Source organism: Solanum lycopersicum, chromosome 11 (genome assembly GCF_036512215.1).
Source record: "Solanum lycopersicum chromosome 11, SLM_r2.1".
NCBI lineage: Eukaryota > Viridiplantae > Streptophyta > Magnoliopsida > Solanales > Solanaceae > Solanum > Solanum lycopersicum.
The window spans coordinates 5,284,240-5,309,163 of NC_090810.1; the positions used below are offsets into that span (position 1 = coordinate 5,284,240).

Below are 24,924 nucleotides of genomic sequence, written 5' to 3' on the forward strand. Positions count from 1 at the left end.
GCAATAATGGCTGGTGTCTAACCATCTTTATGAAACCTATGAGAGCAAGGCATGCAAATGATCGTGCGAGTTGCTCAAGACAGATAACACATTCAATATCCTTTAAACATTGATCATCATCGATCTCCATTCTCTGTGGCAACTCCATTACTGAAGTCTTAGTAGCAGGCACCATACCCCATTCAAGCGCCACGGTATTCCTCACATCCTCTCATCCAAAACATATTCCAATTTCAGAGGAATATCAAGAAAAAACTACAAGTATTTACAATTAGTATTACCACCCCTTTTCGATACACATTCATTAATTTTATCTATCTGAAGTATTATTCGTTTAATGACATAGTCATCAGAAACCTATCCCAATTTGTGAGATGTTCTTTAAGAACGCTGAAAAAACACGTCGTGTGACTTGTATTGAGAAGGGCATAGTTTAACCTCACATGATCTTGTCTCAAATTTATAAAATTCATTCAAATATATGAGCTATGAGGGTTGATTTACAGGTGATTTACGCCAAGCCTCTTGGCGAGCAAAAAGAGTAAACTGAAGCACTAAAGTAGGTAAATCACTCTTGATATTACCATTTCTATTACTATAGTGATGCAAGTTTAATTTTGGTCGAGAACGGAAGATAACTTTGAGATGCGAACTGGTCGCTTCTCTCCGAAATTAACCATTGAAACTGAAATTAAATCAAACAAGGTTTTTTTAGAAACAAAGTATACACCACTGAGGAACATGTAGATAAAGTTCTAAGGACTCTTCTTAGATCATGGGAAATAAAAGTTACTGCAATCAGAGAAGCCAAGGATCAAATCAACATGACTTTGGATGAATTAGTAGGAAATCTCAAAACTTATGAGATGACAAAAGAGGTGAAGAAAACAAAGAGAAAAATCTTGGATCTAAAGCAACTGAAAGTGATGAATCAGATATAGATAATGATGATTTGACACAGATAAGAAGAAACTTCAAGAAATTCTTAAAAAGGGGATTGAATTCTAGAAAGAAAACGTCACCTACGAAAGAAAAAATTGTTGAGAGACCACAAGACGGAGGTTGTATCAAATGTGGTAAAATAGATCATCAGATTAAGGATTATCCTATGTGGGAAGTAGAATGGAAAAAGGAAAGAGCCGAAAAAGAGAAGAAGAAACTTCTCAACAAAAAGAATTATTTTATTGTGTTGTTTGAATTGATTATCGTTAAGTTTCAAACAAACAGAAACACGTAGTCTGTACGTGTTCCTGTGAAGAATTCAGGAGGGTCGAATTCCAACAAGAACCAATGCCGCTAAAGACTTTAGGAACATATAAAAAGAGTGTTAATTGCCGCTAAAAATACATTTTTAACAGACAATTAATTCTTAATTGCCGCTAATGATAATTTTTTATGTAGTGTCATGATCTCCACAGTGGGAAGTATGATTAACAAACACATCCTCTTTGCAAGGTATTGCGAGACCACCCATTGGATGATCGAAGCCAAACTCTTCTTCAGCTCGAGTTAACAAGTCTTAAAATAAAGGCTGGCTCAAGTATGATTCTGAATCTCTCCTACATACACTGCACAATGCCCGTTTGGAACACCTTCTTAAGAACCGATTAGCCCAAATAAATGGATACCAATTGATCAAAGGCGCTTCGTGATTCCCTTGGCTTATCTTAAAAATGAGGTTATTAATTAGGCAACTTTTATTCATATCTGAACAAGAGTTTTGTCTGTCAAGTTGTGTCCCTATGACATTACCCTGTGATTCAGCCTTCATAAACTATATTGTTTCACTAATCAAGAACGGTATAGCTGCAGGAAATCTTCACAACGCGTTGCTTCTTCTGTCAATTCCTTCATGTTTTTGGTTGGATTTGGACAGTGAGTTGAAAAAATGGAGGGTCTGACAACTGGATATAGTGAACTGTAGGGGTGGTGCTCAGGATGATGACGGTGAAAGGATGGTTTCATGTGATATATGTGAGAAATGGAAGCATACCCGCTGCTGTGGCATTGATGATTCTGAGGTTGTGCCACCATTATTTGTGTGTGGGGTTTGATACACTTCACTTGCACCACCAAGAGCACAGAGCAGCTTGGAGTTTGGTCATTATTGTGTTATTTTGGCCTATGTCTGAAGTTTTGATGATTCAACAAACTCTGGACCTGATCCCAAATGAAACTGTGTGTTGCGTACAGGTAAACTACAGATGTCCTAAAGCCTGCAAAATCTGTGGTGGTTGGTATGCGACTCCCACTGCGGAACAGGCCCTCAGCCAATGAGATTGCTTTTTGTGTTTGTGCTCATTCTATAATATGTTTTAGTCTTTCTCATCACACAAGCTTTTTGAAAATCAAAATTTCACAATCACTCAAGGAAATATTCTCTCAAGATAAGCAGGAGACCTGATAGAGTTATCATGGCTTTTAGTCGTTGTTTGGGTTTATATTTCATTGCTCAATATTGTATGATCTATACCTATGTTATAAAGGAACTAGATCGTTTGTCGAAGATTCCATGTCCTAGCTAGAGTTAGGCAGGTCGGGTTGTTAAAAGTCTATATCAGCTAGAGTTAGTTGGTTTAGTAGGCAACATGGTTATTGCTTAGTGCAGTAACTTGTTCATTTTCCGATCCTTGAGATTTGAGTTGGTGGCTATAGTTCGCCTTTGGTTCTCTTGAAGTCTAGATCGGCTAGAGTTAGTTGGTTTAGTGGGTAGTAGAGTTATTGCTTAGTTCTTTTACTGTTAGTAGAGTTGCTACAGCAAGGGGAGGAAAGATTAACACTTTAATTTCTAGGTTACAAGAGGTTGTATCTGAATCTTTGCTTCGTTTAGAGTGAATAGAGTTGGGTTGGACTTCTGTAAGTACAAGTCGTGATTTTTTCTTCCCTTGAGCAAGGGGATTTCCACATAAAATTGTTGTGTGTGTTTTACTTCTAGTTGTTTACTTTTTTTTTTTCAAGGAAAAATGCACAAGTATCCCCTTAAACTATGACCGAAATCTCAGAGATATACCTCAACTAAACTAAGGTCCTATTACCTCATGAACTTATTTTTTTTCTGGTAATTTTGTGCACTTTTTAGCTTATGGGACATCCAAATATCTCCACGCGTCTCAATTGCATAGAGTCACAGAATATGTCACGTAAGACGAAAGGTGCAAAAAATTACAAAAAAAAAAATTCAGAAGTAATAGGACCTTAATTTAATTAAGGTGTGCCTCTGAAATTTCAATCTTAGTCTAGAAATAATTATGCATTTTCCTTTTTCCAAAGACAAACACAATAATCAATGTTGATACATATAGCTTGCGTGTTCCCCTACTTCTCTACACATATGTTTCAGAATTTATTGACTTTAAAAATGAGAAAAGAAACAACGCTCAACATGTAACTTTGACTTACAATCATTTGTACTTATATTTTTACTAGTAAACTTAGTCGCGCTATGCGCGGTGTCTAAAAGTTTTCATTTTTATTTAATTTTTAAATTCAAATAGATTAGTTAATAAATTTTATCATTTAATTTTATAATTTCAACTCAATATATGAATTAATTTTATCAAAAAATAAATACATGTACGGTCAAATATCTATACTTTTTTTTAGTTGAATAGTACCTATTATTTTATGTTAGTTATAATATATAATTAAGAATTTATGACTTCATTATCCATTTGAATGAGTTCTCAAAATTAAATATGGTTAACTTTGATGTTTTGCTAAAAATTTAAAGTGAGATTTTTAGTCTTTTAAATTTTTTAAAAAATATTAAAAGAATTAAAATAGTAATAAATTCAAAAACAAACTTAGAAATATGAAAAATTATTCGTAATAGATAAGCTACCTATAATTTGAAGACTTAAAAAAAGTAATTCAATATTTATATATTAAAATATAAAGTTCTCTGTATATTGATTCTCTGAAAGAAAATGGGTGATACATGATTTTAGTTTGGTAAAATAATTTTTAGTGATATAAAATTAACATAAAAATAATATATTACTGTTAAAATGCATAATAAAATAAGTAATAAATGAACAATTATAGATGAATGATAAAAGGTTTTATGTTAAGATTAAAAAAAAAACTTAGGGAAAAGGGTCTGATATACCCCTCAACTTTGTCATTTGGAGCTGATATACCCCTCGTTATAAAAGTGGCTCATATATGCCCTTACCGTTATACAAACGGCTCACATATACCTCTGCCGTTACAAAATGGCTCACATATACCCTTCATTTAACGGAAGTTAAAAAATTAGTTTTAAATTTATATTTATTACTTCTTTTTTTTTTTAGAAATTATTTAGGGGTATATATGATTCTTCTATCAAAGCTCAAGGTATATTTTAATTTTTTTCATACATAAATTATTTTTTGACTTTTTTTATTATAATTATTTGAATTTCTTATTCTTATTTTTTTTCCTTTCATTCCTTAGTTGAAAGAATAATAAATTAAACTATTTTTTTTGTGTGTATTGTAATTCAATTTCGTATTCGAAGAAAAAATTTGATCATCTATAATAAGTTTTACAAGAATATTAGTGAAACATAAATAAATTTGATTATCAAAATAATAATTATAAATTAGTCATTGAAACAAAAAAAAAAGTCAAAAAAAATATGTTTGACGAGAATTAAATTTACCCATGTGGGATTATATTTTTTAGAAAAAAATAATAAAAATTTAGACTAAAATTATTATTTTTTTCATTTCCGTTAGAGGAAAAGGGTATATGTGAGCCATTTGTTTACAAGTAGGGGTATATATAAGCCACTTTCATAACAAGGGGTATATCAGCTCTAAATGACAAAGTTGAGGGGTATATCAGACCCTTTAACTTATATATCTACTAAAAACTTATAATTAGACTCTTGAATTTTTTTGAATAAAGTAAACATAAAGAAACTGTTCACAAATAATATGAATATTTAAAATTATTAACAGTAAATAATATTTTCTTATAATTAAAGTGTAGGATAAAAAGTTAAGTAAATTTTTAGAATCATTATAATGGAGGATGAATGGTTAAGTAATAAGTATATTTGAAATGATTATCTGTACTAATTTTTTCCTTGATAAAATTTCTTCTATAATTCTAAGTTTTTTTAAAAAAAATTTATTTCAACGCTATTTTTAGTCTCCCTTTTTTCTTTTATTTTTTTATTTTTTAGTCTTTACTTATTTAATTCTATTAAGAAAACATAAACAATTAGCATCGTAATTAAGAGAATGAAGTTTGCTCGTCTTTACTATTTTTACTAATTTATATATATTTTTGTAAAACAGTAACAATTACATCAAATTTTAACATAATCAAGTTAGCTTGTCTTAAGCTTTTTATTAATTTAAGCAAAATGTTTAAATGAATTCTCTTAATTAATTTTTATTATATTTTTCATGATTCATATTTTATTTAAAATTTAAAAATAATTTCATAATAATTTTGATTATCTCCCGCCGCTAAGCGTATCTACAAATACATTTTAATGTTTTCAAGAATTGTTTTTGTCTTACTTTTAGTAATGATCTTGCTCTTATAATTTCATGCAAAAAAATAAATCAATTATTCTCTTTTATATATCTTATTTTGTATCATTCTTATTAGAAGTAAAAATAATTATACAAAGAAGTCTTTGTCGATAGATTTTGCATTACAAGATTAAAGTATAGGACAGTTAAGCTAAACATAAATATATTTGGTTAGAAATATTTTTTGATGTGATTTTAAGATGTCACAAATTTTAAAATTAAGTAATTTGGGGTTATGAAGGTATAAAGTTGGAAGTTATAGGTATTACTAATAAGTATTAATTAAGTATAGAGGTTTTGAAAGATGAAGAGGTGTGAGTTTATGATAAAAATTAAATTAAAAATAAATATATAAAAATAAGAGAAAAAGGTAAAAAAAAAAAAGTGACATTTTTTTAATAAACAAAAATATGTTTAAGGAAAATCCTCCACCATTTTTATGATTTATTTTATTGTATGACATATTTTTTTTTACCTCATTTTAGAAATTTCAAATTATTAAAAGTCTCCAAATATGCTTCTAATAACAAACATTATTTTTAGTAATTACTATTATTTTGAACAATATATACTTTTTCTCTTATTTTATATTATAGGAGAGATATCTATTAAGAGAAAAATTAATTAAAAATAAATTTGAAAAGGGACACAAAATTAAAAAGTTAGTCAAAAGGAATAGAATTTTTTTTTGAAATTATATAAAAAAAAAAAGTAATCGTACGAATGTTTTAAAATAAAATTAAAAAATATTTAATTTTTTGCTGATTAAATTCTCAAAATTATGAAATATTTGGCCTATAAATAATAATTATATATGAATAATATAAAAAATAATGCAACGTTAAAATTATGTATTTTTACCATATCATTGTTATGTGATTGTGAGATACGAAACTATAACATGAATCGATTTATTTGATTCTTAGCTATATAATATTTGAATTTAATATTTAGTATTTTATTTACTTTATATTGAGATATGATATATTACTTTTTTTATTAATTATATTCATTATATATTTGTATAACATTTTTATAGCTAGTGAGGAGGATGATATTGTTAGACGAAATCAAAAATAAGATATATTGGCGTTTTTTTCAATTAACTAATTAATCTGACAAGGAACCAATCAACTCTTGTTACATCAGTGGTTTAACCGGAGAACTATGAACAATCCTACAATAATACCAACAAACATACATAAAATTAATTAACTAATCAAGCAAAAATATTTAAAATATACGATTCTTCAAATTTTACAAAGTGAATAAAGACAATCAGTGTCAGTAGAAACTACAAGATTAAGAAAAAAAATCTCAAAAAACTACAAAGAGAAGCAAAAAAAATAAAAATGAACAAATTATTTTTTCTATAAAAAATCATGATTTGTATCATCAACAACTCAACTTAATAATATCAAATATATATATGTAATTACAACAGAACAAAGTGATAATGATAATTAGACATATTAAATCATTTTACCTCACAAAATCAAAATATGCAAAATATATAACATTTGTCATTATACATCCCTCTCTTGCAAAAATCAGATAAAAGAAGACAAAAAAAAAATTAACAAATCAAAGGTATAAAAAATGAAGAATAAGGAAAATAACAATAAAATGACCATCATGGAATATCTCAAAGTGGGTTTTTATAGGTGTAATATTTAGGAGTTATAATTTTTATATTAAATATTTTGAAGGTTATGAATATGAAAGGTTACGAGTTAGGAGGTGTGTGTGTGTGTATATATATATATATATATATATATATATAATATTATTGTGTAAAAAACAATAATCTAAAATGCCTTTTTTTAAAAAAAATATATATTTTTCTCATCATTGAGGCATGCCACATAGGCTGATTGAAGATCCTCATTTATATATATATTGATTTGTTATGTTGTATTTTTTGAAAATCGATGTGTTCAATTTTCAAAGATAACTTAGATTATGTTAATTTAATATTTTAAACAAAAAATTTAGATATTTAAAAATTATACGAAAAATAGTATATATTACACCTTTTTATATATCATTATAATGAAAAAATATATATTATAAATGTTAATCAAAATTTTTATAATTTAACTCTAACAATGAAAAGTATATATGACCTACCGGAGGGAGTAGTATATAATATTCATATGCAAATGAATTGTACAAAATAAGTAGTATATCACTCTTAGTCATGTTGTTTTTATGATTTTTTTTTAATAACAATTTAGCTTTTCATCAATACTTATAAGTATTTATGATAAGAACCAAGTGGTTGTGACTATCAACTATCTACCGGATAACGATTAAAATTTATTCTAATCTGCTAATTATTTTGCTTGACTATATCTATTTCTAGTTTTAACAAAATAAGTATAATTGTGTAGTTTTGTGCTTGACTCTATTTATACAAGGGGTTTATTCCTCGATAGCATTGGGTAAAACATAATGCACAAATACACAACCCGTTGATTAATGTTTGCTATACTCAGAAGACTACTGTCTTGTGTTCAATTTTCTTGAAATCTTTATAAACCGAAATGACAATCAATTAGTAAGAAATTGCATGTATTTTAACTTATCATCCACACACAAATATTCAAGAAATCATCTATATAGAAAATTAGAAAGAATAGTACCATTATAACTTTTTGCTCATTTTGAGAATTTTTTATACAATTTCAACTGATATGTTAGATACTAAAATAGAAATCAAAATATATGAAAATATAAATTTCTAAGCATGAAGAATTGCATTAAAAATGAAATGTAATATTTTCAGAGTTGAAATATAAATTAAAGTAATTTTGATACTATTTATAATAGTTACTTTATATTATATATGCATATATGTCACCTTATGATGTTAAAGAATACAATATTTCTTTAAAGAAATATTTTTTTAGAACATTCTATATAACTTTTATATTAGATTTGAAATGTATTTGTCTATGTAAATAATAATTTACACGTAAATGTTCCCTCCCCCCAAAAAGATAAATTTTATATCCAATCATATTTTTGCATGTGTATCAATATACATATATGAACACAAAAATATAACCTAATAAAAAAATTCATTTTCGCAACCTAGACAATCTGGTATATATACTCAACTAAATTATGAGACTATAACTATAGCTTCTACATTTAATCTCAAATTTAAAAGGGAAAAGGGTCTGGTATACCCCTCAACTTTGTCATTTAGAGTTGATATACCCCTCGTTATAAAAGTGGCTCATATATGCCCTTACCGTTATACAAACGGCTCACATATACCCCTGCCGTTACAAAATGGCTCACATAAACCCTTCATTTAACGGAAGTTAAAAAATTAGTTTTAAATTTATATTTATTACTTCTAATTTTTTTAAAAAAAATTATTTAGGGGTATATATGATTCTTCTATCAAAGTTCAAGGTATATTTTATTTTTTTCATACATAAATTATTTTTTGACTTTTTTTATTATAATTATTTGAATTTCTTATTCTTATTTTTTTTCCTTTCATTCCTTAGTTTAAAGAATAATAAATTAAACTATTTTTTTTGTGTGTATTGTAATTCAATTTCGTATTCGAAGAAAAAATTTGATCATCTATAATAAGTTTTACAAGAATATTAGTGAAACATAAATAAATTTGATTATCAAAATAATAATTATAAATTAGTCATTGAAACAAAAAAAAAGTCAAAAAAAAATATGTTTGACGAGAATTAAATTTACCCATGTGGGATTATATTTTTTAGAAAAAAATAATAAAAATTTAGACTAAAATTATTATTTTTTTCATTTCCGTTAGAGGAAAAGGGTATATGTGAGCCATTTGTTTACAAGTAGGGGTATATATAAGCCACTTTCATAACAAGGGGTATATCAGCTCTAAATGACAAAGTTGAGGGGTATATCAGACTCTTTACCCAATTTAGAATATTTGCATAATTTGATGTGTAAAATATAATACCAAATTAAAATACTGATGACGAAATAAATTGCACATATATAAAACAAAAGAAATAAAAGGATTACAATATCAAATAATTATATGGTTATATAGAATAATTAAATTATTTGGTGCAAATATCCAAAATTTTCATAAAAAATTCATAATATAGAAGTTACAAAATTATAACTATAGAAATGCTTAAATTCATTATAAAATGCATAGTCTCGATCATTATTACAAAAATAAATAAAGTGAGTATCTAAACAATGCTTAAATTTGACTATAAAACTCTGATGATTTACCAATTCTTGAACATCCCAAAAAGTGTACCTTGTTCAGCCTCTTCTTTGTAGCAAGAAAATTGAAACCTAAATGACATGAAAATTGAAAAAAAAATATGTATGGGGTCTGGTGTAAACAAGCGCGATCTAGGTAAGGTAAAGTCTAGACAATTTCCCAATTCTACCAGCGTCATACACAAGGGTTGAAATACTCGCTCAAAAGAGGATTACTAATGTAAACTGAAGTATTTATATCATACATATTAGTCTATCACAACATTGAATCCAATACATGAACCAATTATTCTAAATAGATAGGTCTTTTAGAGCGGCGATTACAAAAATCATTAAGAATTTTCAAGTTCAAGAAGTTGATTCATCAATTATTAATTGTTATAAGTAAGACTTTTTGAAAGTTTGACCAATCACAATTATAACGGGTTAGAAGTTAAGCGAGGTAATAAATTTTGAAATTAAGCATAATACATTGACCTTAGCTAGCTGACAAGTAAGTTTAATTAACTTTGAGAATGCAAATCTAAACACATTGACTTTGGGTCTGAACTAACAACTCTAAACACTCCAACTTGTCCTCGTTGTATCTCATGGACACATGATGTTGATGTGCCACACAAATTTTTAGAGGTGTTTAGATGATTGTTTGCAAGTCGGAGTGTTCAACTGGTACAGTTGAGACGAGTTGAGTTGTTTGAACGTACATATTCAAAGTTGGGGGTGTTTACTTGCCAACTGAGGCCAAACTGTTGGATGATCAAAGACAAACTCTTCTTCAGCTTGAGCTAAAAAGTCTTGAAATAAAGGCTGGCTCAGGTATGATATTGGCACGACGAATTTCTTCTTCTGGCTCTCTCCTACATATACTACACAATGCCCTTTTGGAACACCTGTTGAAAATCTCCTTAGGATTCGATTAGCTTGAATAAAAGGAGTCACTTTGATACCCATTATCTCAAGAAATATGATGTATTTCTAAATGATGAGTATAAACAACAAGAACTTTGAGAACTACACAGAAAATGAGAAGTCTTTTGAATGTCAGATACTTGTGTTTTTGTTTCCAGTTCCAGAGATACGAAGATGGTCAGTACAAAGAAACTCATCAACATGGCCAAGAGATGGCAGAACTTTGCAGCCAAGCAGAGGAAGAGGATTTCATTTCCGAGAAATGGAAGTGAAGCAAAGGGCTACAGTATATCCTCACCTCTAGAGTTGAAAGGGGTCATTTTCTGGTATATACAGCTGATCAAGCACGGTTTGTCCTTCCGTTGACTTACCTTGAAAATGAGGCTGTTGCACAACTTTTAAACATGTCTGAAGAAGAGTTTGGGCTACCGAGTGGTGGCCATATTACATTACCCTGTGATTTAGGCTTCATGAACTACATCATTTATCAAGAAAAGTGTAGCTGCTGGAGATCTTCAGAGGGCGTTGCTCCTCTCAATTCCTTCGTGTTGCAGTTCAACTTTAATTTCTCTTTGCACCAAAAAAATTAGAAACCAACAGATTCTTGTTTATTGAGTCAGGAAATGATCATGTTTTGTAAATGATAGCTCAATACAGATAGTATAGCACTTGAAAAATAGGCAACTGTAATCTTGTATTATTACAGAAGGGAATAGAGTTTCATCTTGCAATTAACATTCAATATCATACTTCTGGTAAAATGTCAATACACAAACATTAGTTAACAAGTGTGTCAGAGATGTAGTATAGATACTGACATCACCGGTCATGAACGTGCTGCCTGCCTAGAGCTTCTTAAGAGAGGCTCTGAGATGAGGCTGAAGATCAGTTAGACTGGTGGCCATCTCCACAACATATGATAGTTCACAATTCTCCACTTTAAAAACTCGAGTTATCTCCTTGACCTGTTCATCAGGTAAGCGAAGGATCACATTATTAGTCAAACTACACCAATCTCCACCAACAATCAAAGGCCTTTTTTCCCTAAACTTTAATACGATATTTAAAAGTTGAAACCATTTCGACAAACATCATCTTGCAAGATGATACTTGTAGAAAATGCTAACTTTACTTTTTCTTTGTAACTTTCTTCATGTCAAATCCGACACATATATATTATAAGAGTTCAGTTTCTACTTTAACTTTACATCCTAGAAAACATAAGGGAGATGAAAACTCGTAACTCTATTATAAAGGTGGACAAGTGCATTTAAAGGTCAAAGATGAAGGTAGAAAAAAAACCCAGATAAAACTTGCTAGAGGAGATTACCTTGGAAGCATTGCCAACCAGTTCGCTTTTAAGCTTCACAACTCCCTCTTTCATGTCAAATGTTCCTTTCTGTAGAATGAAAGTAGAAATATTATGTTTTATGGTCAACCAAAATGGATAAACAAACTTAACACGCCGACATATACAATTGACCTCCCAGATTGTCAACGAGTCTTGTTTTTTTAACATCAAATTTACTTCGAATTACCATCTCAAAATTAGAATCGCAGACTCAAACAAGGAAAAAACAAGGCATAATACATAAATATACCCTTTAACTTGGCTTCGAATTACATTTATGCCCTTCAACTTTGGGTGTGCACAAGTAGATACTTAAACTTGTATAAAGTTGAACAAATAGACACACATGTCCTACATGTCATTTTTTGTCCCACGTGTATCGTGTCATGTAGGACTCATGTGTTTATTTATTTAAAAGTTGGATAGTTAAAGTGTCTGTTCGTGCATTATGAAAGTTGGAGGTCAAAGTTAAAATTTGAAGCCAAGTTTAGGGTCCAATATATATATTATGCCAAAAAACAACATGTCCTTAGCACATCTAAAAAGCAGATAACATGAAATTCAGAGGCATGACTCTTGAATCATACACATGATTTAACTTATCATTCACTGACAATGTAAAACGTTTCTACTCATAAGTAAATCACCTGGACTTCAACAAGACCAGTGCTCTGAGCGATGACGACTTCAATGGTCCCATCGGGTTTAGGTCTCCAGTATCCGCTCTCAGAATGCATAGGTTGTCCAGATTTCAAGTTCCATGTCTTTTGAGAATAAGCTATCACAGGCTGATAAAAAGAACAAAAATTTAGGCAAAAAAGATCATCGCATGTATAGTGACAGCGCCAGTAATTCTAATAAAGGGATTCGGAAAAAAAAAATGCAAGAATGCAACACTTGGAGGTTGAACATGCCACTTAACACAATTTTGTGAACCCCATTTGTTACAAGATTCCCTTTTTTTTAGGGAGACTCAAACAATGTATATATATATATTACCCTCTCCGTCCCATTTTTATAACATCATTTGACTAGGCATAGAGTTTTAAGAAACAAATTTGAAACTTATGATCCAAACAAGCCATAAATATTTATGTGACGGTGTCAAGAGTTCATCGGGTTAAAAAGGACTCACTAAATCATTAACTAATCACGTACTAATACTAAAAGAACCATCTTTTCCGTATACTTCTCCTCCTACTCATCTAGAAATCTAAAGTTAAATTATTACTAAATATGACAATCTGCCCTTTTACATAAACATACCAAAAGGGAACCACAGAAACTAGGACAGAGGAAGTGTAATTAAAAAAAAAAGAATCACTAAAATTTCAACTAAATACCGATAAAAAGATCACTAACAAATTTTAAACAGATACTCTCTCAGTTTCAATTTATTTATCTTACTTATCTTTTTAGTTCGTTTAAAAAATACACCTTTCCTTTCTGGACAACTCTTTAATTCTAACTTTACACCTACATTCTATGTATTCGTAATTTAAAACTACAACATTCCTAAAATCTTGTTCAATTTCTTAGATTCCGTATCAAAATCAAAATCAGACAAACAAATTGAAACGGAGGAACTATTCGGAACCTAACCTTTTTCGAAGAGTGAGTAAATTGGAGTTCTTCGGAGTAATTGAAGGAAGAAATTGTAGGAAAAAAGCCTTCGCCTTCACCTTTCCATGTACCAAGCAGGTCAGATAAAGGTTTTACGGCCGGATGCACCATTTTTTCCGATAGATTTGCCGTGCCGGCGGCCATTTTTCCGATTGGTTCTTATTTTATTTCTCGTTTTTCAGCTCAATTTGAAGATTATATTTTCTTTTGACTAAAAAGTAAATACTATTTGGGCGGCTGCTTATAATCAATTACATGCGTTGACTAAGTAAATTTTTCCTTTACGATATACTTTGATTTAAGATACAATTTTTTTTAAAAAAAAAATACTATATTTTTGTAGTATTAAATTCAAATACTAGGTAAAAATATATCCGAAGCATGAGGTTTTTTTTTTGTGAATTTTTAACGTGAACTATGAAGTGTAAAAATTTTTTACTTGAATTATTTATTAAAGAAAAAAAAACAAGCCTGGTATATAATAAGTCAATTGTAATGTGGATGAAATTTTTAAGGCATAATATATAAATAAACATATCATTTAACTTAATTTTATTTTATATTTATGTCTTTCAACTTTAAATATGCGGTGTATAAAGTTAAACAAATAGACGAACATGGGTTCTGCTTCATCCAAAAAATTTAGGCCCCATATGATCATAGCCAACAGGCATCAGCACATGACTTTGTTTGACAAGCTTATTAGCTCAACTTGTATACATAAGCCCTCTTTCATGAGCCTTTTCATCATCAAGCACAAGCATTAAGTTCAGCCATCAAAAGTTTCGTGAATTAAAACTGTCGAGAAATATAATGGATAATATCATATAATTATTATTTAATATTTTATTAATTAGTTTTTCAATAATAACACTTGATCTACCAAACTCAATTTAGAATATCAGTCATTTATTTTATCTAGAAATATAATGCCATATATTAATTATTTAATATTTTACTAATTAATTTTTAAATAATATTTAAATTTAGTGAAGGGTAAAATCATAATCCAACTTTGAAGTTAAAATCTTCGCAACTATTTTTAAATTTTACAATTCCTTCTAGTTGCGAACATGGTCTTGAGCTAAAGAAGAAACAAGGAGAAAAGAAAATAAAATCTAATAAGGAACAAAATAATAAACTTTTAATTTTATTATATACTTAAAAGTTTTATTGTTTCCTATTTATTATTTTTCAGGGAGTAATATTTTTTGTAATTATTGGAAAGCCCTAATATTCTTTTTATGTTATATTACATATCCAAATTTTAGTTGGATTTGCTTCTCTTCTCACCTCTACCTCTATATAAGAGGCCGGGGTTAACAAATTTTAACAATTTCAATTTTTCGCAGAGAGGCGTCACCACTTTGCCACTAAAACAGCCTTCTTTTTTCGACCAGAATTAAGATGGTATAACGATAATAACGATGGTAATATTAGAGGTGATTTACCTAATATAGTCCTTCAGTATAACCTTTTTGCTCAACAAGACGCTTGGCGTAAATCAACCTTCAAAACTCATATATTTAGATGAATTTCATGAATTTGAGACAAGATCATTTGAACTCAAACTATGCCCTTCTCAATACACATCACACGACGTGTTTTTCAGTATTCTTAAAGAACATCTCACCAATTGGGGTGACTATTATGATGTTTGTGATGACTATCTCATCAAACGAATGATATTTTATATGGATAAAATTATTGAAGATGGATTGAAAAAGGGTCGTGCTACTAGTTGTCAGATTTTTGTTGATATGACTTTGAAAATGGAATATGTTTTGGATCGGAGAGTACCGTGGCGATTGAGTGGGGGTATGGTACCTGCTAGTAAGACATCAATAATGGAGATTGATGATGATCAAGGTTTGAAGGATATTGACTGTGTCATCTGTCTTGAACAACTTGTTTTGGAGGGTCGAAATATCGTTTGTATGCCTTGCTCTCATATGTTTCATAGAGATTGTATTATAACCTGGTTGGACAGGAGTCATTGTTGCCCTATTTGCCGCTATGACTTGCCAACACCATGAGAGCTAAATCATTTTGAATAACTCGTGTTTTTTTGTTTTTTTTTACATTAGTTGATGTAATGAATTGAATTCAACAACTTTAGAATTCCAAATTCATGACGCGTTGTTGTTTATTTATTTGATATAAACACGTCTCTTGACTTGTTCATTAATTTTCTATAGTGAAAATCTCATTATGGTCCATTGACTTTTATTTGGAAAAAAAATGCAAATTACAACTCATTTGATGAGTTTTGTTAGATTAAAATGCTTCCTTAAAAAAATTGATGAGTTAGCTACAGTGGGACAAGTATTTGGACATAATTAGACTTTTGCTACTTCCTTTGTCCCTATTATTTTACAACACGGTACATAATCTTAAGTTTATTGCAAATGAGTTGTACAAAGTAAGAAATATATCACTCTTAGGGTGTATTTAGTATGAAAGGAAAATATTTTCCTATTTTCCAACTTGACTTAAACGTTTTGGAAAATATTTTTTAAATCAACTCATTTTTCTCAAATTTAAGGAAAATGATTTTCCTTCAAAAATTAAAGAAACATTTTCCGAAACTCTCTTCCAACTTTAAATTACAATTTTTGTTACCAAAATAATCAATTTATTTTGTCTCTACCCTCAAAACCAGCTCTTCCCACAACCCCCCCCCCCCCCCTCCCTCAAAAAAAAAACTTAAAGCTTATTTTTAAAAACTATTTTTGGCTTCAACTTTTTATTTTTTTACCTCACCCGTACCCCCTAGCCCACTACCACCCCCTCTCAAAAAATAAATTAATTAAAATTTATTTTTAAATGATATTTTCAATTTCATTTTATTTTTATTTTTTTACCCCACCCTCTACTCTCGACCCCGTCAAGCCCCCCACCCCCTCCCAAAAAAAAAATTAAGTTTGTTTTCCAAAAATATTTTCAACTTCAAAATTTATTCACCCCTATTCTCAACCTACAGTACATCCTCATCCTCTAGAGTTGCAAAGGGTCATTTTGTGATATATACAGCTGATCAAGCACGGTTTATCATTCCGTTGGCTTACCTTGAAATGAGGCCATTGCACAACTTTCAAACAAGTCAGAAGAAAAGAGTTTGGGCTGGCCATATTACATTACCCTGTGATTCAGGCTTCATGAACTGCATCATTTCACTAATCAAGAAAGGTGTAGCTGCTGGAGATCTTCAGAGGGCGTTGCTCCTCTCAATTCCTTCATGTTGCAGTTCAACTTTCTCTTTGCACCAAAACAGTCGAAACCACCAGATTCTTGTTTATTGAGTCATGAAATTAATGATCATGTTTTGTAAATGATAGCTCAATATAGATATACTATAGCAAGTGAAAAATAGGAAACCGAAATCTTGTATTATTACAGAAATAGAGTTTTATCTTGCAATTAACATTCAGTATCATACTTCTGGTAAAATGTAAACACACACAAACATTTGTTAAGAAGTGCGCCTGGGATGTAGTATAGGTAGTTATATCGCCGGTTATGAGGTGACAGCCTAGAGCTTGCTTCTTAAGAGAGGCTGTGAGATGAGGCTGAAGATCAGTTAGACTGGTAGCCATCTCCACAGCATACGATAGTTCACAATTCTCCACTTTAAAAACTCGAGTTATCTCCTTGACCTGTCCATCAGGTAAGCGAAGGATCACATTATTAGTCAAACTACACCAATCTCCACCAACAATTAAAGGGCTTTTTCCCCTAAACGTAAATATGATACTTGCTTTTAAGAAAAACTTAAAAGTTGAAACCATTTCCACAAACATCATCTTGCAAGACAATACTTGTAGAATATGCTAACATTTACTTTTTCTTTGTAACTTTCTTCACGTCAAATCCGACACATATATGTTTCAAGACTTCAGTTTCTACTTTAACTTAACATCCTAGAAAACATGAAAACTTGTAACTCTATTATACAGGTGTACAAGCGCATAAAAGGGTCAAAGATGAAGGTAGAAAAAAACAGATAAAATGTTCTAGAGGAGATTACCTTGGAAGCATTGCCAACCAGTTCGCTTTTAAGCTTCACAACTCCCTCTTTCATGTCATATGTTCCTTTCTGTAAGTAGAAATATTATGTTTTATGGTGAACCAAAATGGATAAACACGCCGACATATACAATTGACCTCCCAGATTGTCAATGAGTCTTGTTTTTTTAACATCAAATTACCATCTCAACACTAGAATCGCGGACCAAAACAAGGAAAAACCAATGTAAAACTGATAACATGAAATTCAGAGGCATGACTCATGAATCATAGAAATGATTTAACTTATTGTTCACTGGTAATGTAAAACTGTTCTAATAATAAGTTGATCACCTGGACTTCAACAAGACCGGTGCTCTGAGCAATGACGACTTCAATGGTCCCATCGGGTTTAGGTCTCCAGTATCCGCTCTCAGAATGCATAGGTTGTCCAGATTTCAAGTTCCATGTCTTTTGAGAATAAGCTATCACAGGCTGATAAAAAGAAGCAAAATTTAGGCAAAAAAATCATCGCTTGTATAGTGACAGCCAGTAATTCTAATAACAGGATTCGAAAAAAGAAATGCAAGAATGCAACACTTGGAACTTGAAAATGTGAGTTAACACAATTTTACGAAGCCCATTTGTTACAAGATTCCCTTTTTTAGGGAGACTCAAACAATGTATATCATATATCATCATATATTATTATAAGCATGAAGCTCAAAACTTAAAAGTTGAATTACTATTTTATCTTACACTAAATAAAATTATTATAAAAATATTAATTAAATATTCTATCATTAATGAAGAAAATCATCATATTCAATACTACACCATAATGTCCAAATACATGGCATATTTAAATTTTAATAAAAATCAATTAAGTATTTGGGCATACAAAGAGGTGAATTAATATGCTTTCAATTGTCATTTATTTCAGCATTTTCAATACTTTAAAATAACTTTTCATCTTACTAAATTAATTCAATGTTTGTAAGGTCTTTTCAACTTCCAACTATAGTTATAGAATTTTATAAATAGTCACTTTAGTACATGAATTAACCATTTATGCACTTTTAGTCAATTTTATAATTAAGGATTTGCGTTTTTTTTATTAGGATGATATATGAACTTTCAATTGTAAAAACAATGATTTTTTTAGTAAATACCAATAAAATTGAAGTGGAGAAAATATGTCATTCACAAAACAAAATTTATATAAAATATTTGGGATAAACGTGCAACACACGTTTCTGAAACTAGTATATTATTATAAGCATGAAGCTCAAAACTTAAAAGTTGAATACTATTTTGCCCCTCTAATAAATTAAAACTTTTATAATTTTCATATATATAATCTTTTTATTCTCATTCCATAATCTTGACCTTTCAAATTTCTAACACAAACACAAATGTAAATAAAATAAAAATGAGTAATTATTCCTTATAGACAAGGAATTAAAGTAGATTCATGTATCTTTAAAATTAAATTTCATCTCTATCTTTTTTATATTTATTTTAACAAAGTAGATTCATGTATCTTTAAAATTAAATTTCATCTCTATCTTTTTTATATTTATTTTAACAATAATTCATGTGACTTTTCATGTTTCCATAATTTTGTTCTATAAATTTAACTTTTTCAAGAAAAACTTTTATTTACCACTCCTACAATTCTTGTATGTAGGAACTCTAAACATGTGAAATAATGTCCCAATTTGAGGTGAAAGTTGTGAGATTCCCTTGTGCAGTTACGAGAATAGATAAGAATTTAATTACTGAAGCATCGGAGCTTGATGTGTTAGTTTTATACTTATTTGTAGTAAGAATTATAATAAGACTTTTTTGTGTCTCTTCTATATAGTTGAATTCTTGTTTTATTAGCAAGTTGCTCTAAATTCATATTTGTATTTTGTATGCTCAAATGTTCAATTTCACTATAGAGACAAACAAAATGAAATGCCTAATTATCTTGCTCATGTGTACCTTTTTTTTCTTTCTTTTCTCCGTACTTATAATTTTTACATATACATTAATTTTCATCTTTAAGAATGAATGTGATAAAATAGGATGTTTACTCTTTTCTTTTCTTTTTATGGGAAAAAAAAAAGGTGAAACATATAATATTAGATTAATGGTAGATAAGTTATGTATGACAGAATTAAATTTTATATAAAAATAGTAGTTATTCATAAATATCCTGATTTTTAAAATATAAATGTTAAAACTTTTTACATCTTAGTTTTAAATATTTATAGTTAACTAATTAGTTTAAAGTGTTTGTGAATAAAAATTTAATACAATACTTAAACACATTCATTAAAAAAGTTAAAAGGTTTTGTTTTCCTTCACTCAAAGTTAATCTTACACTATTTAGCATTATTCTACCAATAAAACGGAACTATCAAGAAATTTAATTTAGATAGTTGTTATTTTTTCTCTTAGCTTTACAAACTTATTTTTTGAATTACAAACAAAGTTTATTTTATTAATTTCTCATATTATTATCTCGATGCATTCACTTGAAGGTTAGAAAATTGGAGTGTCACAATTAGTAGTAAAACAAAGTAAGAAATCTTAATTAGACATATTTTATTATTTAATAGTATTATCTTGTAAGAAATAATACATTCATGGGTTACACGCGCAAAGCGCGTGCCCGGAAACTAGTATTATTATAAGTGGAAGCTCCTAACCTCAAAGTTGAATTACCATTTTACCCTTATTTTACCTCTAAAATAAATTAATATTAATATCTATTTAATTAATTAAATATTAAGTAAAAGTTATATTTAAATTCATGCATCAAATAAGATCTTAATGCATCATATATTCATGTACTACATATATTCATGTACTAATTAAATGTAGATAATGAAGAGTCTAATAACCTTTCAATTTTAATTTGTAAGATAAGTGGGGTAAGTGAAGAGTTTATCAAACATACTCACACCACATTATTTATATTCCTTGTGTTATTCAAGTTTGTAATCATCTTGCATTCTACAGTAGGTTAGTCTACATCCCTTGTAAAATTTTCATTACCAAGTTTGTAATTATAAGAATTCTTACTATTTTATTTATTTGTATTCTTTAAAATTTCATGCATATTCATCTTCTTTTTGTTGAGAAATATGTAAATTATGATAGTTACAAGATGAATATACTCCAATATGAAGTTGTAAGTAAACATTTATTTTTCATATCTCCATCGTTTTGAGTTCTTAAATATAACTTCGTAGTTGATTACTGTATTTTTGTATTCAACTTTTCTTCTATTTTTAGGATATATATAGTAAAGCTAATCACATTTTGTATTTATCATTAATTATTTTGAGGGTAAACATGTTAAATCTCATAGAATAATAATTATGTTTTTTTCATTATTTTATAATCATTTATCTTTTTAAACCAACATATTTGTACTTTTTCCTTTTTATATGTAATCTCAAATGTTTAAAAATTTCATGTACTTAACAGAGAGGTAGAAAAATAAGTGCAAAAGTAAAAATAAAATAAAAAATAATGTATAGTAAAAAAATGACTAAATGATACATTGAATAATATTGTTTTAGAATTCATTCTATATATATATATAGAGAGAGAGAGAGAGAGAGAGAGAGTTTATCTTTATTCTTAACATATTCATGCCTTCTTTTCTTTTTGTCTTATTTATTATTATTATTATTATATGATTATAGTTTTTTATGCATATGGTATGTTTCGTCTAGAGTAAGTCGTGTTTTGTGTAGAGTAAGTCTACTTTTAACAAAATGTAATTCAATTAGTATGAAAATATTTGTCTATATATTTTAATGTGATGTCTTTTATTATGGATGTCATGTCTTTATTTACTTCTTCTTTTTTCGTTTGAAATTGTAATTTTTTCTATAAATTTGATGGTATACCGCCCAAATATTTTGTAATATTTTTCTTTATACGTTATCTTTTTTTATAGACAATTTCTTTTTTGATTATTAAAACTTATGTGTTTAGCTATTAATTTATATTAATTCATCTGATACAATAAAATATTTATTTTTCATGAAGTATTTAATATATCAAACCTCTAATATCTAACACAATATTTTCATGTTATATTTTGTGCAGAGTTATATTCTTATGTTAAACTTACATATGAAACGACTTAGATTTAAACTTAGCTATATAAATTAAAGTTTTCTAATATCAATTAGGGGACAAACGTGCGATGCACGTTCCGAGAACTAGTATACATATAATACTCCCTCCGTCCCATTTTTATAACACCATTTGACTAGGCATAGAGTTTTAACAAACAAATTAGAAACTTATGATCTAAAACAAGCCATAAACAATTATGTGACGGTGCCAAGAGTTCATCGGGCTAAAAAGAACTCACTAAATCATTACCTAATCACTTGCTGATACTAAAAGAACCGTCTTTTCTGTATACATTCCCCCTTCTAGTACTAAAACGAGAAATTTAAAGTTAAATTATTTCTAAATATAACAATCTTCCCTTTTCCATAAACATACGAAAACGGAACCACACAAATTAGGACATAGGAAGTGTAGATAAAAAAAAATCACTAAAATTTCTACAATATAATCACTAAAAATTTTCAATGAAATACTCTTTCGATTTTAATTTATTTTCTTTTTTCCATTTAAAAAATATATCTTTCCTTTCTTGACAACTCTTTAAATTTAACTTTACCCGCACATTCCATTATATTCTACGTAATTTTAATTTATAGACTACAAAACTCAAAAAATCTTTGTTCAATTTCTTAAATTTCGTATCAAATCAAAATCAGACAGATAAATTAAAATGGAGGAATTATTCGGAACCTAACCTTGTTCGGAGAGTGAGTAAATTGGAGTTCTTCGGAGTAATTGAAGGAAGAAATTGTAGGGAAAAAGCCTTCGCCTTCACCTTTCCAAGTACCAATCAGGTCAGATAAAGGTTTTACGGCCGGATGCACCATTTTTTCCGATAGCTTCTCTGTGCCGGCGGCCATTTTTCCGATTGCTTCTTTTTTTTTTCTCCTTTTTCAGCTCAATTTGAAGATTATATTTTCTTTTCGACTAAAAAGTAAATACTATGCATTTGGGCGGCCGCTTATAATTAATTACATGCGTTGACTAAGTAAATTTTTGCTTTACAATATAGTTTGAGTAAAGATACAAAAAAAAATACTACATAAATACAAATAATAGGTAAAGTAAAAAGTATATCTAAAGTATGATTTTTTTTTGGTGAGTTTTTAATGTGAACTATAAAGTGTTTGCATTTTCTACTTAAAATTATTTATATACATATATATATATATATATATATATATAAAAAGCCTTATATATAATAAGCAAGTTGTCACGTGGATAATTTTTTTAATAAACATATCATTTAACTTATTATTATTTTATATTTATGCTCTCCATCTTTAAATGTGCACAAATAAAGACTTAAACTTGTATTAAGTTGAACAAATAGATACATGAGTTCTATGTGTCACATAGGACATAAATTTTGTGTAGGATGTCATGTAAGATGTTTGTGACTATTTATTCAATTTTATACAAGTTTAAATGTCTAATTCTGTACACTCAAAGGTAGAGGATATTAATGTAAAATGAGGTCAAGTGCAAAGGTATATTATGTATTATGCCAATTTTTAAGGGCTAATTAAGTTTTAGCATGCCTTTTAGCAATTGTATTCAATATTTGATTTATTCAGCTTTGAGGTGTGTTTCGATAAATCGTGATGATAGTTTCAGATAGAAAACACAAACGATTAGTAATTAAAATATGTAACTCACCAAAAATATAATATTTTAAGTGTGTATTTTTATTATCATTATAGTTTTGTACTTGAAACTTTAAAGTGATGTCATGTAAGACGTTTGTGTCTATTTGTTCAATTTTATACAAGTTTAACAATTTACTTGTGCATACACAAAGTTGAAGGGCATAAATATGAAATGAGATCAAGTTAAAGAGGATATTTTTGTATTAAATAATTTTTAAGGGATAATTAAGTTGTGGCATGCCTTTTAGCAATTGTATTAAATATTTAGTTTAGTCAGCTTTGTAACTTAAAAAAATTATACAAAGACCTAAAGAAAGAATGGAGACCAGTGTGCATATATATACAAGTTTCATATCCAAATATTTAGTGGTAGTCAAAAAAATTGGTGACAAAGGCACATGCTTTTGTAGCCAAGTTGGAAATCTAAAGGTCACCTATCTACATGACAAAGATTGAGAACAGAACATGGTTTTGCTTCTATTGGCATTGCTGAGTTAGAAAGAGAAAACTTTATCATCTTTTACTTTCAAACTTAGCTTCATCCACAAAATTTAGGCCCCATATGATCATAGCCAACAGGCATCAGCACATGACTTTGTTTGACAAGCTTATTAGCTCAACTTGTATAAATAAGCCCTCTTTCATGAGCCTTTTCATCATCAAGCACAAGCATTATAAGTTCAGCCATCAAAAGTTTCTAAATTTGTTATTTACTTTCTGGTTTTCAATCTTCCGGAAAAGAAAATGGCGATAATTAGTACCAAGAAACTCATCAAAATGGCTAGGAAATGGCAGAAGTTCGCAGCAATGCAGAGGAAGAGGATTTCATTTGTAAGGAATGTTAGCGATGCAGATAGTTGTAGTACGTCTTCATCGTCTATAGTTGAAAAAGGACATTTTGTAGTATACACAGCCGATCAAACACGCTTTGTCATTCCATTGGCTTACCTTGAAAATGAAGTCATTAGGCAACTCTTGAAAATGTCCGAAGAAGAATTTGGGCTGCCGAGTGGTGGTCCTATTACATTGCCTTGTGATTCAGCCTTCATGGACTATATCATTTCGTTAATGAGCAGAGGCGTAACTGCAGGAGATCTTCACAAAGCATTGGTCCTATCAATTCCTACTAGTTGCTGTTCGACTTCTTCTTTGTACCGAGAAAGTGGAAACCAGCAGCTTCTTGTTTGTTGAGTCATAAAACATGCTATCTGTAAATAGATTTTTAGATAGGGCATACACTGATGAGCATTATTGTAAAGCACATCATACAGTTTGATGAATATTATTTAATCAGAGAAAATTTACCATATCCACAGCTTTCTCTTTTACATTTGGTTATGACAAGACTTAACAATCTAATCTTCGTTTGGTACCTCTTATGTATTAACACCACTAAGATATCGACTCTTCATTCAAAGTGGATTAATTTTGATTCTCATTCATTCAAGATATGTTCTTTTAA

General features: G+C 29.0%; 5 protein-coding genes across 5 annotated transcripts; 2 read left to right on the top strand and 3 right to left on the bottom strand.

Annotated features, from left to right (window-relative positions):
- Positions 1–1,393: 1,393 nt before the first annotated feature.
- On the bottom strand, positions 1,394–10,730 carry LOC138339669 (auxin-responsive protein SAUR21-like). Its single transcript, XM_069291539.1, has 2 exons — positions 10,545–10,730; positions 1,394–1,492 (listed from the first exon to the last, which is right to left on the bottom strand). Exons 1-2 carry the CDS (start codon positions 10,728–10,730, stop codon positions 1,394–1,396), a joined length of 285 nt encoding a protein of 94 aa, XP_069147640.1.
- A 132-nt stretch (positions 10,731–10,862) lies between these two features.
- LOC138339670 (auxin-responsive protein SAUR68-like) lies at positions 10,863–11,278 on the top strand. The gene is made up of 2 exons (XM_069291540.1): positions 10,863–10,974; positions 11,025–11,278. The coding sequence occupies exons 1-2, from the start codon at positions 10,863–10,865 to the stop codon at positions 11,276–11,278; spliced, it is 366 nt and encodes a 121-aa protein (XP_069147641.1).
- LOC101266473 (peroxynitrite isomerase Rv2717c) lies at positions 11,275–15,841 on the bottom strand. Its single transcript, XM_069291141.1, has 5 exons — positions 15,114–15,841; positions 13,642–14,460; positions 12,687–12,827; positions 12,019–12,087; positions 11,275–11,653 (listed from the first exon to the last, which is right to left on the bottom strand). Exons 2-5 carry the CDS (start codon positions 13,804–13,806, stop codon positions 11,534–11,536), a joined length of 495 nt encoding a protein of 164 aa, XP_069147242.1. The 5' UTR covers positions 13,807–14,460; positions 15,114–15,841; the 3' UTR covers positions 11,275–11,533.
- A 1,144-nt stretch (positions 15,842–16,985) lies between these two features.
- On the bottom strand, positions 16,986–22,955 carry LOC101266781 (peroxynitrite isomerase Rv2717c-like). The gene is made up of 4 exons (XM_004250166.5): positions 22,509–22,955; positions 18,022–18,162; positions 17,690–17,758; positions 16,986–17,318 (listed from the first exon to the last, which is right to left on the bottom strand). The coding sequence occupies exons 1-4, from the start codon at positions 22,671–22,673 to the stop codon at positions 17,016–17,018; spliced, it is 678 nt and encodes a 225-aa protein (XP_004250214.2). The 5' UTR covers positions 22,674–22,955; the 3' UTR covers positions 16,986–17,015.
- Positions 22,956–24,206: 1,251 nt separating this feature from the next.
- Positions 24,207–24,653, top strand: LOC101267078 (auxin-responsive protein SAUR68-like). Its single transcript, XM_004250167.5, has one exon. It carries the CDS (start codon positions 24,207–24,209, stop codon positions 24,651–24,653), a length of 447 nt encoding a protein of 148 aa, XP_004250215.1.
- Positions 24,654–24,924: the final 271 nt, after the last annotated feature.